This window comes from Oncorhynchus mykiss, chromosome 4 (genome assembly GCF_013265735.2).
Source record: "Oncorhynchus mykiss isolate Arlee chromosome 4, USDA_OmykA_1.1, whole genome shotgun sequence".
Lineage (NCBI taxonomy): Eukaryota > Metazoa > Chordata > Actinopteri > Salmoniformes > Salmonidae > Oncorhynchus > Oncorhynchus mykiss.
This window is the reverse complement of record NC_048568.1, coordinates 6,442,571-6,462,357: the sequence shown is the minus strand read 5'-3', so window position 1 is coordinate 6,462,357 and position 19,787 is coordinate 6,442,571. Positions and strand designations below refer to the sequence as shown.

General features: G+C 42.3%; 1 protein-coding gene across 1 annotated transcript in view; it reads right to left on the bottom strand.

The window, feature by feature from the left end:
- LOC110521998 (protein eva-1 homolog A) overlaps positions 1-19,787 on the bottom strand; it is a 160,330-nt gene that overhangs the window by 102,609 nt on the left and 37,934 nt on the right. The window contains exons 2-4 of the mRNA XM_021600038.2: positions 17,696-17,919; positions 12,226-12,349; positions 11,311-11,463 (exon numbers count right to left, since the gene is read on the bottom strand). Of these exons, the coding sequence (XP_021455713.2) occupies positions 11,311-11,463; positions 12,226-12,349; positions 17,696-17,919 (501 nt within the window). The remainder of the gene's footprint in view (positions 1-11,310; positions 11,464-12,225; positions 12,350-17,695; positions 17,920-19,787) is intronic.

Below are 19,787 nucleotides of genomic sequence, written 5' to 3'. Positions count from 1 at the left end.
AAGATATTGTCTGATGTACTAACATGCTGTGACCACATCTATTCCAATGGTGTACATTAAAGGTATGTGCTATCCGGCATCCCAAGGATCCCAGATAACACTTAAAAGTGCAGGTAAGGTAATAGCAAATGTGTAGGATCACATATTACTCATATATTACTCATATATTATATACAGTTGAAGTCGGAAGTTTACATACACTTAGGTTGGAGTTATTAAAACTAGTTTTTCAACCACTCCACGAATTTCTTGTTAACAAACTCGGTTAGGACATCCACTTTGTGCATGACACAAGTAATTTTTCCAACAATTCTTTACAGACAGATGATTTCACTTATAATTCACAATATTAGAATTTCAGTGGGTCAGAAGTTTACATACACTAAGTTGACTGTGCCTTTATAGACAGATTGGAAAATTCCAGAAAATGATGTCATGGCATTAGAAGCTTCTGATAGGCTAATTGATATCATTTGAGTCAATTGGAGGTGTACCTGTGGATGTATTTCAAGGCCTACCTTCAGACTCAGTTGCTTGACATCATTGGAAAATCAAAAGAAATCAGCCAAGACCTCAGAAAATTGTAGACCTCCACAAGTTTGGTCCATCCTTGGGAGCAATTTCTAAACGCCTGAAGGTACCACGTTCATCTGTACAAACAATGGTACGCAAGTATAAACACCATGGGACCACACAGCCTTCATACCGCTCAGGAAGGAGACGCGTTCAGTCTCCTAGAGATGAATGTACTTTGGTGCGAAAATCCCAGAACAACAGCAAAGGACCTTGTGAAGATGCTGGAGGAAACAGGTACAAAAGTATCAATATTCACAGTAAAACGAGTCCTATATCGACATAACATCAAAGGCCCCTCAGTAAGAAAGAAGCTACTACGGTTTGCAACTGCACATTGGGACAAAGTCAAAATCATACTTTTTTGAGAAATGTCCTCTGGTCTGATGAAACAAACATAGAACTGTTGGACACAATGACCATTGTTATGTTTGGAGGAAAAAGGCAGAGGCTTGCAAGCTGAAGAACACCATCCCAACCGTGAAGCATCATGATGTGGGGGTGGCAGCATCATGGTGTGGGGGTGCTTTGCTGCAGGAGGGACTGGTGCACTTCACAAAATAGATGGCATCATGAGGACGGAAAATTATGTGGATATATTGAAGCAACATCTCAAGACATCAGTCAGGAAGTTAAAGCTTGGTCGCAAATGCGTAGCTGCGGTCATCCCCCTCTTCAAAGGGGGGGACATTCTTGACCCAAACTGCTACACACCTATATCTATCCCACCCTGCCTTTCTAAGGTCTTCGAAAGTCAAGTCAACAAACAGATTACCGACCATTTCGAATCTCACCATACCTTCTCTGCTATGCATCGGTAGACTCGACAGCCTTGGTTTCTCAAATGATTGCCTCGCCTGGTTCACCAACTACTTCTCTGATAGAGTTCAGTGTGTCAAATTGGAGGGTCAGCTGTCCGAACCTCTGGCAGTCTCTATGGGGGTGCCACAGGGTTCTTCTCTGTATACATCAATGATGTCGCTCTTGCTGCTGGTGAGTCTCTGATCCACCTCTACGCAGACAACACCATTCTGTATACTTCTGGCCCTTCTTGGGACACTGTGTTAACAACCCTCCAGGCAAGCTTCAATGCCATACAACTCTCCTTCCGTGGCCTCCAATTGCTCTTAAATACAAGTAAAACTAAATGCATGCTCTTCAACCGATCGCTGCCTGCACCTGCCCGCCTGTCCAACATCACTACTCTGGACGGCTCTGACTTAGAATACGTGGACAACTACAAATACCTAAGTGTCTGGTTAGACTGTAAACTCTCCTTCCAGACCCATATCAAACATCTCTGAAACTGGAAACACTTATCTCCCTCACTAGCTTTAAGCACCAACTGTCAGAGCAGCTCACAGATTACTGCACCTGTACATAGCCCACCTATAATTTAGCCCAAACAACTGTCTTTCCCTACTGTATTTAATTTATTTATCTATTTTGCTCCTTTGCACCCCATTATTTTTATTTCTACTTTGCACATTCTTCCACTGCAAATATACCATTCCAGTGTTTTACTTGCTATATTGTATTTACTTTGCCACCATGGCCTTTTTTGCCTTTACCTCCATTATCTCACGTCATTTGCTCACATCCTATATAGACTTGCTTATACTGTATTATTGACTGTATGTTTGTTTTACTCCATGTGTAACTCTGTGTCGAACTGCTTTGCTTTATCTTGGCCATGTCGCAATTGTAAATGAGAACTTGTTCTCAACTTGCCTACCTGGTTAAATAAAGGTGAAATAAAAAAAAATATTAAAAAAATGGGTCTCCAAATGGACAATGACCCCAAGCATCCTTCCAAAGTTGTGGCAAAATGGCTTAAGGACAACAAAGTCAACATTTTGGAGTGGCCATCACAAAGCCCTGACCTCAATCCTTTAGAAAATTTGTGGGCGGAACTGAAAAAGCGTGTGAGAGCAAGGAGGCCGACAAACCAGACTCAGTTACACCAGCTCTGTCAGGAGGAATTTGCCAAAATTCACCCAACTTATTGTGGGAAGCTTGTGGAAGGCTACCTGAAACGTTTGACCCACGTTAAACAATTGAAAGGCAATGCTACCAAATACTAATTGAGTGTATGTAAACTTCTAACCCACTTTGAATGTGATGAAAGAAATAAAAGCTGAAATAAATAATACTCTCTACTATTATTCTGACATTTCACATTCTTAAAATAAAGTGGTGATCCTAACTGACCTAAAACAGGGAAGTTTTACTAGGATTAAATATCAGGAATTGTGAAAAACTGAGTTTACATGTATTTGGCTAAGGTGTATGTAAATTTCCGACTTCTACTCTATTACTGATTTATTACTGATATATCATATATTACTGATATATTACTGATATATTACTGATATCTCATATATTACTCATATATCACACATTACTCATATGTCATATATTACTCATATATTACTCATATATCATATATTACTGATATATTACTGATATATTACTCATATATCACTGATATATCATATATTACTGATATTACTCATATATCATATTACTGATATATCATATATTACTGATATATTACTCATATATCATATATTACTAATATGCATTTAATGATAGCAACTCAGTCAAGTTTTTACCACAGAATCATAAAAGGACTGCTGTAGTAAAGAAGCCCAGAGCCCGTTTTCACAAAAAATCTTAGAGTGGGAGTGCGATCTAGGATCCTCCTGTCTAGGTCCTCCTGTCCATGTAATTATATTAATTGTGATCTAAAGGTCAAACTGATCCGAGATTAGCACTCCACTCTGAGACACTTTATGAATAAGTGCCCATGGCTGCTTTTCTAAGGCCTGCTGGGTAAGGAGGGCTCAGAATTGTATACCTTTAGCATTGCCAGACTGGTGAGTTTGCACTTTTAGGACTATTCCATTTTTTCTAATGTGCCAGGCTAGCCCAATTGAATACGTCCAAGTATTTGAAAGAAAACAAAATGAACTATTTGAACCAAGGTTTGGTCGGGACAACCGGACACCCACAAAACCATTTGGGAATGTTGCCCCTGGTTCTGCATGGATGCCCTTAGGCAGACACAGACCATAAAAACCCAAAACAGACCAAGTTGTAGAGAGATGGGGCAGTTCCCTTTGAAAACAGACACTACTGAACTCACTCACATTGTGTGTGTTCATGTGCTCGTGCATTTGTACATGGGTGTGTGTGTGGGTGTGTGTGTGTGTGTTGGTGCCTGTGTGTGTGTACTGCCATCCCACACTCCAGCCCCAGAGAGATGAGAGGACAGGCTACTCCTCAGGCGTCAACAGACTCAGGACGAATGATGATGGAGGTCACAGCTAAAATAGCCCAACTCAGGAGCTAAAGAGCAACACAGACACCAGTTGAATCCTTCATCCTTTCTTTGAAGTAAGACAATTACTGAATTGGAGGAAGCTATGATAGTGGAGATCCCATTTAGATAAATTACTACTTGATGATTTAAAGAATAATATCGCCATTTTGTCACACCCTGATCTGTTTCACCTGTCTTTGTGATTGTCTCCACCCACCTCCAGGTGTGTCCAGTTTTCCTCATTAGTCCCCGGTGTATTTATCCCTGTGTTTCCTGTCTCTCTGTGCCAGTTCGTCCTGTTTTCCCCGTTAGTTCACAGTGTATTTATCCCTGTGGTTCATGTCTCTCTGTGCCAGTTCGTCCTGTTTTCCCCGTTAGTTCACAGTGTATTTATCCCTGTGGTTCATGTCTCTCTGTGCCAGTTCGTCCTGTTTTCCCCGTTAGTTCACAGTGTATTTATCCCTGTGGTTCATGTCTCTCTGTGCCAGTTCGTCCTGTTTTCCCCGTTAGTTCACAGTGTATTTATCCCTGTGGTTCATGTCTCTCTGTGCCAGTTTGTTTTGCCAAGTCTACCAGCGTTTCTCCTTGCTCCTATTTTTTCCTGTTTTTTTCTTCTGGTTTTGACCCTTGCCTGTCCTGACGCCGAAGCCGCATGCCTGACCACTGCCTGTGCTTACCTCGAGCCTGCCTATCCCCTTGTACTGTTTGTACTCGGACCTGATCACTGAACCTCTGCCTGTCCTGACCTCGAGCCTGCCTATCACCTGGTACTGTTTGGACTCTGACATGAACTCTCACCTGTCCTCGACCTGCCTTTTGCCTACCCCTTTTGAAAGAATAAATATCGGAGCTCAACCATCTGCCTCCTGTGTCTGCATTTGGGTCTCGCCTTGTGTCCTTATACATTTCGGAGACACTTCTATACAAAGCAACTTACAGAACTGGCAACATTAACTGACACCTTTAATCAGTATGTGGTCCAGGCAGGAATAAAACTCACAACTCTGGTTTTGGTCCTGTGCTCTAACCCACTGAGCCATTAGAAACTGAAGTAAAGGAGGAAGTAAGGGTGAGAGAGTGAAAATATTCTGAAGTGCCACCCTCAAATGACTATGTCGTTTTGTGTACTTAAATAAATAGTGTCTTATGAACCCATATGTGCTGGGCACCAATTGGCGTGTGACACTTGAATAAAATCAATCAATCAATCAATCAAATGAATCAACCGTTAACTTCCAGGTCGGTAGTGAACTATGCCATTTAGAAACACATGTCTAAACATCCGACCCAGATTCAACCCAGCATGGTCTATAGATAGTCAGGAGAACCCAGCAGAGTGCCATCCCAACATCCGTGTCAACCCCGGAGAGTCTGCCAGTCAGACGTTCCTGAACGCTCCCAGGCCAGATCGGACACGCTGTAATTCCCCACCAGGATGTGTTGCCCTGGCAGGTTCTGAACGTGGTGGGAATGTGGGAAACCAGAGCGGAGTAACGCTTTCACACGTCAATAGGTTCCGCAGCTTGCTCATCGAACCCCCACTACTCGCCCCTCACTAAACTCTCTCTCTGCACGAAACCGGCCTGACACACTGACCACCGGTCAGTTTGGCAACAGCTTATACAGTCCTCATATCGAGTGTTTTCATTCCTCAACAGTAAAACAGGTACGTAGGAAAATAAAAGGTGTACTGTCGCCAAATATGTAACATTTGATCTCAAATCCAAAACGCTGGAATGTAGAGGCACATTTTTCATTGTAGCTTCACTGTCCAAATATATATGGTGTTGAAAAATGTGCTAACAGTTGAAAATGAATTTCAAAGGGACCACAACACAGTCGGTTCCCTTTACATTCAGTGAATTCAGGAAGTAATTCCAATTATCCTCAATGCTTCTCTTTACTTTGTGAATTGAATGAATTGAAATGGAACTGACCCCATCCCTGATGGCCACTTCCAGTGCATTGTTAATTGAGACCGGTCTTAAGAAAGGCATCGTGCTGAAAACGTTGACATTAAACCATTCTAATCACCTTGTTTCTGTTTTTTGATTGTACCACTACAAAATGACTAATCATGCTCTGTATAAAGATGACAGTGTGTGTGCGTTGTAGTGACATTCATCTCAGTAGCACATGACTATAAAAACACTATGATGTGTGGGAGTAGGCCCATAACTCCTATCACATGGAAGCAGGTATAAAGATGATGTGTGTGTGTGTGTGTGTGTGTGTGTGTGTGTATAGTACTAGTCAAAAGTTTGGACACACCTACTCATTCAAGGGTTTTTCTTTATTTGAACTATTTTTTACATTCTCAAATAATAGTGGAGACATCAAAACTATGAAATAACAACAGAAAGTGTTAAAGAAATCAAAATATATTTGAGATTCTTCAAAGTAGCCATCCTTTGCCTTGATGATGGCTTTTCACACTCTTGGCATTCTCTCAACCAGCTTCATGAGGTAGTCACCAGGAATGCATTTCAATTAACAGGTGCGCCTTGTTAAAAGTTAATTTGTGGAATTTCTTTACTTCTTAATGCGTTTGAGCCAATCAGTTCTGTTGTGACAAGGTAGGGTGGTATTCAAAAGATATGTCACCAGCAAAGCACCCCCACACCATCACATCTCCTCCTCCATGCTTCATGGTGGGAACCACTCATGCAGAGATCATCTACTTTGCATATCACAAAGACACGGCGGTTGGAACCAAAAATCTCAAATTTGGACTCATCAGATCAAAGGACAGATTACCACCAGTCTAATAATCGTGTTTCTTGGCCCAAGCAAGTCTCTTCTTCTTATTGTCTTTTGGTAGTGGTTTCTTTGCAGCAAATCGACCATGAAGGCGTGATTCACGCAGTCTCCTCTGAACAGTTGATGTTTCTGTTACTTGAACTCTGTGAAGCATTTATTTGGGCTGCAATCTGAGGTGTAGTTAACACTAATGAACGTATCTTCTGCAGCAGAGGTAACTCTGGGTCTTCCTTTCCTGTAGCAGTCCTCATGAGAGTCAGTTTCATAATAGCACTTGATGGCTTTTGCGACGGCACATTAAAAGTTCCTGCCATTTTCCCGAATTGAGTGACTTTCATGTCTTAAAGTAATGACGGACTGTCGTTTCTCTTTACTTATTTGAGCTGTTCTTGCCATAATATGGACTTGGTCTTTTACCAAATAGGGCTATCTTCTGTATACCACGCCTACCATGTCACAGAAGTAAATCAAATTCCACAAATGTACTTTTAACAAGGCACACCTGTTAATTGAAATGCATTCCAGGTGACTACCTCATGTATCTGGTTGAGAGAATGCAAAGAGTATGCAAAGCTGACATCAATGCAAAGGGTGGCTACTTTCAAGAATGTCAAATATAACGTTTTTTGGTTACTACATGATTCCATATGTGCTATTTCATAGTTTTGATATCTTCACTATTATTCTACAATGTAGAAAAATAGTAAAAATAAAGAAAAACCTTTGAATTAATAGGTGTGTCCAAACTTTTGACTGGTACTGTATAAAAATAAACATTCTGTAGAACCACGCATTGGTACAAACGCACGCGCCTGTAAACTGTACACACCTGATATCAGATTATCTGTTGAGTCAGAGTCACATGAAAACAATCATGTTTTGTGAATGTCCCTCCTGTGTCATTTCCTGGCATTCAAGCGATTCGTCACTTCTGCACAAGGTCTCCGACTCTGTTATTATAGAGATAACCAGAGTCAAACACACACGGACTGTTCCAATACAGAAAGGCATGTCAGTTAAGAACAAATTCTTATTTTCAATGCCTGTTCAGGGGCAGAACGACACATTTGTACCTTGTCAGCTCGGGGATTTGAACTTGCAACCTTCCGGTTACTAGTCCAATGCTCTAACCACTAGGCTACCCTGCCGCCCCATAACGTTCTGTGAGTTCATACTCAAATCAGCATACAATTTAAGGGCTCAGTTCCAATTTATTAATTGCATTTGAATTCACTTTCTGAGTTGACTGAATTGTAAACAAAACTGACTGCAGCCCTGCTGGTATTAGATAGATCTTCCATTGTCTAGCCAAAGTTACATTGAGGACAATTTAGATGTCAGGGTGTGTGTGTGATGCTAATGGGTCAGATGACAGAGTCCTGAACTTGGCCCTGTCCCCCTCACTTTGAAGATTCTTCTGATACCACCGCCACCCCCTCCAAATAAGAGGAGCGCACAGATCACAGGGCATGTCTGAGTGTGTACACGTGTGTGCTTGTGTGTGTGTTGATTTCAGAATAGCAGTCTTCTTCAGACTACAGAACCAGAGCAATACTTTTAAGGTGACTCCGTGAGCTGGAAAGCTATTCTGAGAACAACATCCTTCCTGCTCTTCACTGTACAGACAGGAATCCGCAACACACACACCTGAGCACCTGAGCAGGCATCCCTTCTCTGATTTCTCCATTAGTGAATGTTGGGTTAATGTTGGCATACACACACACACACACACACGATTTCAATTGACCTCATTACAGAAGAAGAACACAAGTGTACTGTACGTCCCTTCCAGGCTCTATTTTACACCACATTTAAAGACCAACCTAGAAAACTCAAGCACACACAGACAGTCTCTTTTTCCCACGGAAGGGAAAAGCAATTAAGATAATTAACACTGTCTGTCTGGCCTGTCACTCAAGCACCCTCACTTCCTCTGCATGGTGACATGGAAGCCACATCAAAGACAAGAAGACACGGGGGGATCAAGTAAGTGAACAGTTTGTGGGGCAGTGGGAGGGGTGAGAGAGGGAAAGTAACAATGACAGGGAGAATATGAGAAAAGAAGGGATTGAGGGAGACATTTCCGTCATATAAAAGACCACAGATCTGTGCAAAATGTTCTGTTAACCCTCCCTATAACGGCCATTGTCGAGAAGGTTTCAAATGAATGAACTCAGCACATTTTTGCACAGATCTGTGCTCTTTTGCACGATGGATATGTCACCGTGAGTGTATTAGGCTGTAAAGAGAGCCGTGAACTAAGTCTGACACACACACACACACACACACTTCTGTCTTAATGGTAGTGAAACCGTATAGCCTCTTAAATGTAACTAAATGTAATCTAAAAAGTAATCTACGTAAACCCCAAAAGTAATGATTCATCATGAGAGGACCATAAAAAATAACTAGTAATGCTGCATACTCCAAGAAAGGTTAACATCTCTCCTTTCTGGTCAAAACAGTTATAAAATGCTGATGTGTAGTCACTTTTGAGGACATAAGCTCAAGTACACAGTACAGATATGATAACAATATGAAATATTTCCTATTCCACGAAACATTATGAAGAAGGCTTGAAATAACTTAGTTTTTATCTCTAAATATAATATAATCCATTTATAAAACAACAAATTATAATATTTCACATTCCTTCCACCTTCCTAACTGTAAAATACATATTTGTATATTCAGTGTTTGAGAAAACGTGCATATTTTGTAAAGGTCACTCTTGATCAAAATGTCTGCCCCCATGTCCTACAGAGCTATAACTTGGCCTTCTGAACTTGCTAGGAAGTCGCCTTTCATCTCATATCCATCTATTCATCTTTAAAATCTGTTAATTCTTTTTGATTACTGGCTATAAAATCGATCTCTAAACGTGCTACATTGACGAAACCACTATCTAATGCTGCGTTACGAATAGGGTTGAATGGCGGGTACACGGTTACCGAGATTTACCACCCAAAACCCCTCCCTTTTCCAGGGATAAATAACTGCGAGAAACCGGTCAATTATAATAAATTATTTATATGAACATCATGGCATGAAAGGGAACTGTTAAATTCTATGCGATCAACGCTCAGGGTGGGGACAGTTCACAATGCATGTAGACCTATCATCTCATTATGGTAACTTTTTTGCTTGTGACAGGTGACAGGCCTACATTTGCTACAGTAATATTAAGAACGAATGTGGATTTAATTTACCCATCTCCATCTGGCTTTTGGAGTTCACCTTGTTTTTTCATTGTAAAGATTAAACTCATTTTAATTGGAGCTGCAGAGTTTTAAAACAGCCTATCACTAAATTATTGTTGCTTTAAATCAGTGTACTTGCGAGCACTCTCACAGTCTCTCTCCAACAACTCCATTCAAATGTTATCCAAAATAGATAATCCTGTTCTAGATTGATATTTAGCCCTATACAGTACCTTCGGAAAGTATTCAGACCCCTTGACTTTTTCCATATTTTGTAACGTTACAGCCTTATTCAAAAATGGATTAAATAAAAACATTTACTCATCAATCTACACACAATACCCCATAAAGTCAAACTGAAATACCTTATTTACATAAGTACTCAGACCTTTTGCTATGAGACTCGAAATTGAGCTCAGGTGCAAGTTGGAAGAAGTTTGGAACCACCAAGACTCCTCGTAGAGCTGGCTGCCCGGCCAAACTGAGCAATCGGGGGAGAAGGGCTTGGTCAGGGAGGTGACCAAGAACCCAATGAGTAGAGTAGGGTGGCCGGATGGAAGCACATTTCAGCCCACTTGGAGTTTGCCAAAGGGAACCTAAAGACTCTTAGACCATGATAAACAAGATTCTCTGGTCTGATGAAACCAACCTGGTTCATCCAACATGACAGTGCTTGAGAGGATCTGCAGAGAAGAATGGTAGCGTCATACCCAAGAAGACTCAAGGCTGTAATCGCTGCCAAAGGTGCTTTAACAAAGTTCTGAGTGAAGGGTCTGACTACTTATGTAAATGTGATTTTTCCATTGTGTTTTTTGGCACTGTACAAGTGACCGGTCGGGAGTAGGCTACTAAGTGACAGCGAGCAAAGAGCAAAATAATCCTAAAATGTCCACACCCTAATTGTTGGCTAACCAATACCCAAACAGAGATTCAGTGAAAATCAAAATCTCATTGATTTATCAAGACCAGTCCCCATGCTGGTCTCAGAGCAGCGCGAAACGGTGCTGAAATAGTTGACCACACGCGGGTTGGCTATTGCTTCAAATCCTATTATAATAATTGGATGACTTTGGGTGTTCCAGTAAGCAACACTTTGTTGCCTTCGCTAGCCTACTTTATCTTTAAAAGAACTCCAGCACAGTGAAGAGAAAGGAACCTTAAATAATTCAACAATAAAGCGATTGAACCCGCCAGGTATTTTGACTCAGCCTGTCGGAGGTGAAGGTCCAGAGCTCACAGGTGTGCCTGGCATGGATTTCACTCACCAATGACGAGTGACTCTCTGCCAATAACGCCTGGCTCTGGACCAATGCATCATATACCCCAAGTTTAAGACCCAGGAGAAACTCTAGGTCTACGTCATTACAAAGACGCTTTAGGCCCAGAGTTCTGGGCCCAGAGGGCAAGTGGTCAGGGAAAACTCCAGGGTCTATACATGGGTGATGGTCTTACCTACGGACGACGCCCTCCTGTGGTGGGTAGGACACTCCAGGGTACCCTGCTGGGTTCGACCGAACATGGCCGAGTAGACGGCGATCTGCATTCCCCGTTTACAGGTCAGCTTCATTCTCTCCTCCTCGCACGCCACCTTACTCTTATACTCATCTGGTTTAGAAGATGGGGTGAGAGAGACCTTAGTATTATTGTACACACACACACACACTTTAACCCTTTTTGTCAGTCTCAGGATTACTCTGAAGTTTGACTTTTATGTTTTCCATGTGAGTGTGCTTTTGTGCATATTCCAGTGTGTGTTTGTCATACTTCTTTCCATTCATCCTTTTCCAAGCGCCCTTAGCATTTTCTCAATCCTTCTGTACTACAACACTGAAATCTCCATCCCAACTTTCAACCTCTCTCCCCATCCATCTTTCCTCCCTCTTTCTCTCCTTCTCACAGTGGAGTGTATAATTCCAGGCAGACCCAGAATAACAGTGAAGTAATCCCACCACCCAGAATGTTGTAGGAACTAACGCTGCGTGCCAAATGGCACCCTATTCCCTATGTAATGCAATATTTTACATACTAGCCCTATGAGCCCTGGTCAAAAGTAGTGCACTACTGTTTCTAGGGAATAGGGTGCCATTTGGGACACAAGCTTAAGTCCATTCATGTCATTCCTGAGGTGTGGTATGGGCACTCACCTCAATACCTGTGCATGGCTAAACATAGGCTTCCGCTTCCGTTTCTGCCCATTTAGTAGGAATGGGATTGAAACCGTATATATATATATATATATATATATTGTCACCGGGGTTTTCTGTGTGCGTGCGTGCGTGCAGGTCTCTCTGAGTGTGTCAGAGAGAGAGAGATAGACAGACAGTTGAAGGAGGAGTTTAAACTATTAAGAGACTTTGGGGAACTTACTAGGCCTGCAGTTGTACCACACAATGAGGTGTTTGCTGCTGCTGGGGCACGGGTCCATCCCAAAGAGACGACTGTTGACAAGGACCTTACAGCTCCTCCTGTCCTGGCACTCATCCAACATTTTCTAAAGAGAGAGAGAGATTGAGGTAGGCAATGAGCAAGCATCGGTGAGATCGGCGGCACACAAACCTAAAACCACTTCAAAACACCCTAACGTCCCCTTCTCCTCCCACGCCATGGGAACAGTAGAACGGCTGCAAAGAAGCTACACTCCAGTCACTTCCGTGTATCCGATTTCAGTCTTACACCTTTCCTTCTTTTTCTTGTTTTGACACAGCTGAGTAACATTCTAGAATCTAGTACATTCCACAGCAAGGAATTGAGGAATCCCCCCTCCGTCTCACCAAATTCCCTGGAAGTTTATTGAAAAATAACAAAAAGGCAGGAGTTCAGTCATTTCCCCCCCAGAACGCATCACCCTTATGCTGGGAGGTGCCCATTTATGATTGACCACAGTGTGGCACTGGGAGTTGTGATGGGTAGGACGGTGCCCACCGCCGGCGAAGCTAGCACTCGAGCTGTGAGTTCCACTAAAACAAACAGAGACATATAGGAGACCACCTCCCAGTGTTCTTCAGGTGTGTGCTGCCGACGTTTATGTCATGTCATCGCACTTCATTAAGGAGACACAATGGCCAGGGACGTGATATATTAGAAAAAGCAGTTTGTGACATCATACCCCCAGAATGAACAGAGTGGTAAAAAACAGCTTGTGACGACATTGCCGAGCCAATCAAGGCCCTGAATGAACACAGTGGTAAAAAACAGCTTGTGACATCATACCCCCAGAATGAACAGAGTGGTGAAAAACAGCTTGTGACATCATACCCCCAGAATGAACAGAGTGGTGAAAAACAGCTTGTGACATCATACCCCCAGAATGAACAGAGTGGTAAAAAACAGCTTGTGACATCATACCCCCAGAATGAACAGAGTGGTAAAAAAACAGCTTGTGACATCATACCCCCAGAATGAACAGAGTGGTGAAAAACAGCTTGTGACATCATACCCCCAGAATGAACAGAATGGTAAAAAACAGCTTGTGACATCATACCCCCAGAATGAACAGAGTGGTGAAAAACAGCTTGTGACATCATACCCCCAGAATGAACAGAGTGGTAAAAAACAGCTTGTGACATCATACCCCCAGAATGAACAGAGTGGTGAAAAACAGCTTGTGACATCATACCCCCAGAATGAACAGAGTGGTAAAAAACAGCTTGTGACATCATGTCTACCTGTTTTCAGAGTGTTTAATGTCTGTTGAAATGGAGATCACAAGGATTCAAACCAGCTGCTTTATTGGGAAAAAGTTAGGGGATCATTCTATAACATCAAACAAAACACACACAGAACATGGTTACTATGTTCTCAGAATATCCCATTTTAATGTTCTAGACACGTTTCATGGGAACGTTGTAGGAACATTCATGTGTCCAGTTTTCTGAGGGTTAGGAGAATATTCCATCAACATCCCACTAAACATACACAGAACATAGTTGCCATGTTCTCGGAATTAAAAGTCAATTAAAAGTTTCACGGGAACGTTGGAAGGACATGCCTTAATGAATTACACATCAAGCCTAGTTCCTGTTGCCGAGCCAATCAAGGCCCTGATTGGCGAACCACTGATCCATTAATAGCTCTTTGTCTGTTGGCAAGGTTAGGGACACTCACACAAAACAAGACGCGTTTTCAGCTTACATATTTGACAAACGTTGACATACATGGTTACATTGTGCATGTTTGATCTTACAGTATTTACTGTCCTCACCGGGGATTTGAACGGTCCTCCCATCTTCCTGCTACTCCACCATGTCCGTGTCATCTATCGGTTAATCTGACTATTCTCATCATGGATATGATTTGATTGACTCATTTCAGCAATTTAAGGGCTTTCAGGACAGTTGTCTAATGTTGGTGGGGCATGTTAACCTGTTTTAAAGCACTCCTGAATCACTATGATCGATGCAAGTTTTTCTTGAGTGTCCTTTTAACAGAGCTGAGATTAATTTGCATTCACCCTATTGTTTACAGCCTTCCACCTATCAAGTTGTTTCAGATCTACACAAGTGCCTAGGGAGGAAGGGGTAGGGTTTATTCTGGGCAGGACAGAGCCAAACTATACTGGCCCAATAAGCACATGTCCTAGAGATATTCCTTATTGGGACAGTGGTTAGGGAGTTCAATATTGCTGCTGGTGGCCTGGGTTTGAGATCCACTAGAGGAATTGCTATGCCCTCACATTCTTAGCAAAATACGTTAATGTAATTATTTGTCAACAGTTACAACACATCTGATCTAATTAAAATGAGTTTCTCATTGAAATATAGGAATCTGTGGGATTTCCCCTTGAGCACAAATTATGACCACATTTCCACTACCTCATAAATGATCAGTATATATTATAAACACTACGTTAAAGCACTGTGTGTGAAGGTGTCCCTAACCTTGCCTACAGACATAGAGCTATGACTGGATGAGTGGTTCACCAATCAGGGCCTTGATTAGCTTGACAACAGCAGCAAGGTGTGATGTGTAATGACATTTCCTTTCCTGTGTTTGAGCATTTGTCTACCACTTTGTGTAGCCGTTAGCGATGATGCTAATGTAATGACAACTAGGCTTGGGCAGTATACCGTACATACCGGGGTATTTGGAAATAGCCATAGGATTTTTCTTTTCAATACCATCAATACCGTTGAGGCTATTTAACGTTTTTCAATACATCTTAATATTTGTAGCTACTTTTTAAGTAAATACCTGTAGTCAACTTGTGCAATACAACAGGAGATAAAGCAGATTGCGTTCTTCATTTCACTTCTCACATTATTTTACATTATGAAGCTTATTTCCCCAGAACAGCAGACCCAGTCACGTGTTTGTAAATAGCACAACGTGAGAAAGCGGGAGCAGGTGAGTCCAGCTGTGTGTTGACAGGTGATGCATTTGATATTGAAAGGCAAGAGTGTTTTTTTGTCACAGTAATCACAGTAAGCGTCTGGACAGGAACACATAACAAACACAATACGGAATAATGGGAACAGGGAACACAACCAAAGAACAGACCGATATACAGGGGGTAATCAACAAAGTGAAGGAGTCCAGGTGAGTGCAATGAGCGCAGCTGACAGTAATACACAGTATCATCTCAGTTAGCAAACTATTTTTTATTTTTTTTTTAACTGCTTGATCTAATAAAGCAAAAGTTGATTTGCAAAAAAATATTTAGTAAGATTACAGTTCTGGCCTAGAACCCCCCCAAAAAACTGTTACTAATTTTAAGCCCAAAAGCTAATTCTGTCCTATGGTTAACAACTCCTCGATTAATACCTATTGTAGGTTAGTCGAACAAGAAGCCATGTCTGTATATAGGAGACAAACAACACATATTTAGAACAACCTCACCAGGACAGAAGAACAGGCACTCAGTGAACTAATGAAAGACTCATCTTCGGTTATCAAACCTGCAAACCTGCAGGGGGGTACTGTGGTCGTTTTAGACTATGAAAAATACAATGAGGAGATTCAGAGAAAACTCAGTAATTAATGTTTCTATGGAAAACTGAGTCCCACACAGGTGTTCTAAATGAATATTAGCTCAAATCTGGAGCAAGCCCTAATTAAGCAAGCTTATCTCAAAACCCGAATATGAATATACATCTGTATATATCTGGCCCTTCTTTGGACACTGTGTTAACAAACCTCCAAACGAGCTTCAGCACCATACAACTCTCCTTCCGTGGCCTCCAACTGCTCCTAAATGCTAGTACAACTAAATGTATCCTCTTCAACCAATCGCTGCCCGCACCCGCACGACTTGCATCATTACTCTGGATGGTTCTGACTTAGAATATGTGGACAATTATAAGTACCTAGGTGTCTGGCTAGACTGTAAACTCTCCTTCCAGACTCACATTAAGCATCTCCAATCCAAAATTAAATCTAGAATCGGCTTCCTATTTTGCAACTAAGCCTCCTTCACTCATGCTGCCAAACACACCCTAGTAAAACTGACTATCCTACCGATCCTTGATTTCGGCAAAATAGCCTCCAACACTCAAATAGCCTCCAGCAACATTGGATGCAGTCTAGTGCCATCCGTTTTGTCACCAAAGCCCCATATCCTACCCACCACCTGTATGCTCTCGTTGGCTGGTCCTCGCTACATATTTGTTGCCAAACCCACCGGCTCCAGGTCATCTATAAGTCTTTTCTAGGTAAAGCTCCGCCTTATCTCAGCTCAATGGTCACCATATCAACACTGTAGCACGAGCTCCAGCAGGTATATTTCACTGGTCATCCCCAAAGCCATTACCTGCTTTGGCCGCCTTTCCTTCCAGTTCTCTGCTGCCAATGCTGTACACAGCCCATCTGTAAGTAGCCCATCGAACCAACTACCTACCTCATCCCCATATTTGTTTTTCTGCTCTTTTTTTACACCCTCATCTGCACATATATCACTCCAGTGTAAATTGCTAAATTGTAATTACTTTGCCACTATTGGCCTATTTATTGCCTTACCTCCTTCATTTGCACACACTCTATACAGATTTTCTATTGTGTTATTGACTGTACGTTTGTTTATGTGTAACTCCGTTGTTTGTGTCGAACTGCTTTGCTTTATCTTGGCCAGGTCGCAGTTGTAAATGAGAACTTGTTCTCAAAGGTGAAAAAAAACCAACAACAAAATACATTAGGTCCATGCCTGTATATACAGGTCCATGCCTGTATATTTTGCCTAAATTACACAAACCTAAAATACAAGGCGGCAATTATCCAGGCAGACCCGTAGTCAAATGAACATGTTCACTGCTAGAGCCATTGTCAAACTTTGTAGACTCCTTCATAAAATCTCATGTGCAATCATTGCCATCATATGTGAAATAATTTATAACCAAGATCTCACCAATAACGGATCAATAGAATTCTGCTCACATTAGATGTCGAGAGTCTGTACTCCAGCATTCCCCACGTGGTGGGTTTAGGAGAAGACTTTATGACATTACACACCTGAGCCATTAAAAAGAGGACTTCCAAGAAGGCAGTTTTTCAGGCTGTGCCGTGTACTGTATGCCACTCCACAGAGGACTATCTAGAAAAAGCAGCAGAGATGCACAATAGCTTTCTGACATGAGGCTCTTAAAAGGGGAATGTCACCTCATTTTTTGTCTTGCTCCTCAAGAAATGCTGGCGGCCATGACAGGAGTGGCCATGACAGGAGCCAAATGCGAGTTGGCTTGGGGGTGTGGTTTGAAGTGGGTGTTTCTTGGGTGTCACCTTTGCACATTTTGCTACAAGGCTTTGGGAAAAATCACCCACAAATGTCAATACCAGCAGATGACCATTATTTCATGACCTTTGTTACTGTTCTAGAGAAGTAAGTGTGTATGGAAGGAAGGGCAGTTACCTGTAGTGCTGTGGACATGTAACAATGCAAGTCGTCCTCCAGTGGTAGTGTCCCTAAAAGGGTGGGTCTGTGGTAGGACGGGCCCTGCTGGGGGTGGAAGGGGCCACTCCTGCCGTAGAAAGCCGATTGGATAGCGATGGTGGTGCGGGGCGGGCAGTGGACAGACAGGAAGTCGCCGTCGCCCGCCTGCTCGGTGTAGTTCCTCAACACGTTGGACAGGTAACCTAGAAGATGAGAAAAACACCATGGTTACCGACGGTTACCAGGAAAACAGCAGCACACCTACATCTATCTACAGATAATGGTGCCGGAGGGGATGGCTGCCGTTTTAGGGGCTCCTTACCAACTGTGCTATTTTTTTTTTTTCACATTGTTTGTAATGTATTTTGTACATAATGTTGCTGCAGCCGTCTCTTATGACCGAAAAGAGCTGCTGGACATCAGAAAAGCGATTACTCAACTCGAACTGGACAAAGATGTTTTTCTTTAATGAATCCGACGTGAAGGATATACTGCTTCCCTGAGACCAGTCCCAAATCGCCGTCATTCACGTAAAGACAGAAATACAGGAGGCAGAGATCGGGGCGCCTTGTGAAAATTCGTCGGCGGGTGGGTAACCCGCCTCTACCATCGGTTCTATTGGCCAACATACAATCATTGGAGAATAAACTGGATGATCTCCATTCAAGACTATCCCACCAACGTTTTTTTAAAATATCTTATGTTTCACCGAGTTGTGGCTGAACGACGACACAGATAATAAAGAGCTGGCTGGGTTTTCCATCGGCAGGACAGAACAGCTACATCTGGTAATATGAGGGGTGGATGTGTGTCTATTTGTCAATAACAGCTGGTGCACAATGTTTAAAATTGAAGAAGTCTCAAGGTATTGCTTGCCTGAGGTAGAGTACCTCATGATAAGCTGTAGATCACACTGTCTACCAAGAGAGTTCTCATCTATATTATTCGTAGCCGTCTATTTACCACCACAAACCGATGCTGGCACTAAGACCGCACCCAACGAGCTGTATATGGCCATAAGCAAACAAGAAAATGCTCGTCAAGAAGTGGCTCTCCTAGTGGCCGGGAACTTTAATGCAGGCAAAGTTAAATCCGTTTTACATAATTTCTACCACTATGTAACATGTGCCTTCAGAGGAGAAAAAAAAAAAACTCTAGACCACATGTACTCCACACACAGAGATGCATACAAAACCCCCCCACCCTCCATTTGGAAACTCTGACCATAATTATGTCCTGCTGATTCCTGCTAACAAGCAAAAACTTAAGCAGGAAGTACCAGTGACTCGCTCATTACTGAAATGACGCATGTGGATGCTACGCTACAGGACTGTTTTGCTAGCACAGACTGGAATATGTTCCGGGACTAATCCAAAGGCATTGAGAAGTATACCACCTCAGTCACCAGCTTCATCAATAAGTGAATTGACGACATTGTCCCCACGAAGACCGTGCGTACATATCCCAACCAGAAGCCATGGATTACAGGCAACATGCGCATCGAGCTAAAGGCTAGTAGAGCTGCCGCTTTCAAGGAGCGGGAAACTAATCTGGACACGTAAGAAATTCCGCTATGCCCTCAGATGTGCCCCCAACAAATCAGGCAAATTGTTAATACAGGAGTAAGTTTGAATGCTACTACTTTGACAGCTTTGGCGCTCGTCATGTATGGCAGGGCTTGCAAATTATTAAGGACTACAAAGGAAAACACAGCCGCAAGCTGTCCAGTGAGCTAAATGCATTTTATGCAGGATGCACCTGAGCTCAATTTCAGGTCTCATAACAAAGGGTCGGAATACTTATGTAAATAATGTATTTATTTGTGGTTTTCTTATATAAATTTGCAAACATTTCAAAAAACCTATTTTCACTTTGTCATTATGGGGTAGTGTGTGTAGATTGCTGAGCAAAATGTTATATTTAATAGATTTTAAAATAAGGCTGCAACGTAGCAAAATGTGGAAAAAGTCAGGGGTCTGAATACTTTCCGAAGGCACTGTAGGTCCTGGATGGCAGGAAGCTTTGCCCCAGTGATGTACTGGGCCGTACGCACTACCCTCTGTAGTGCCTT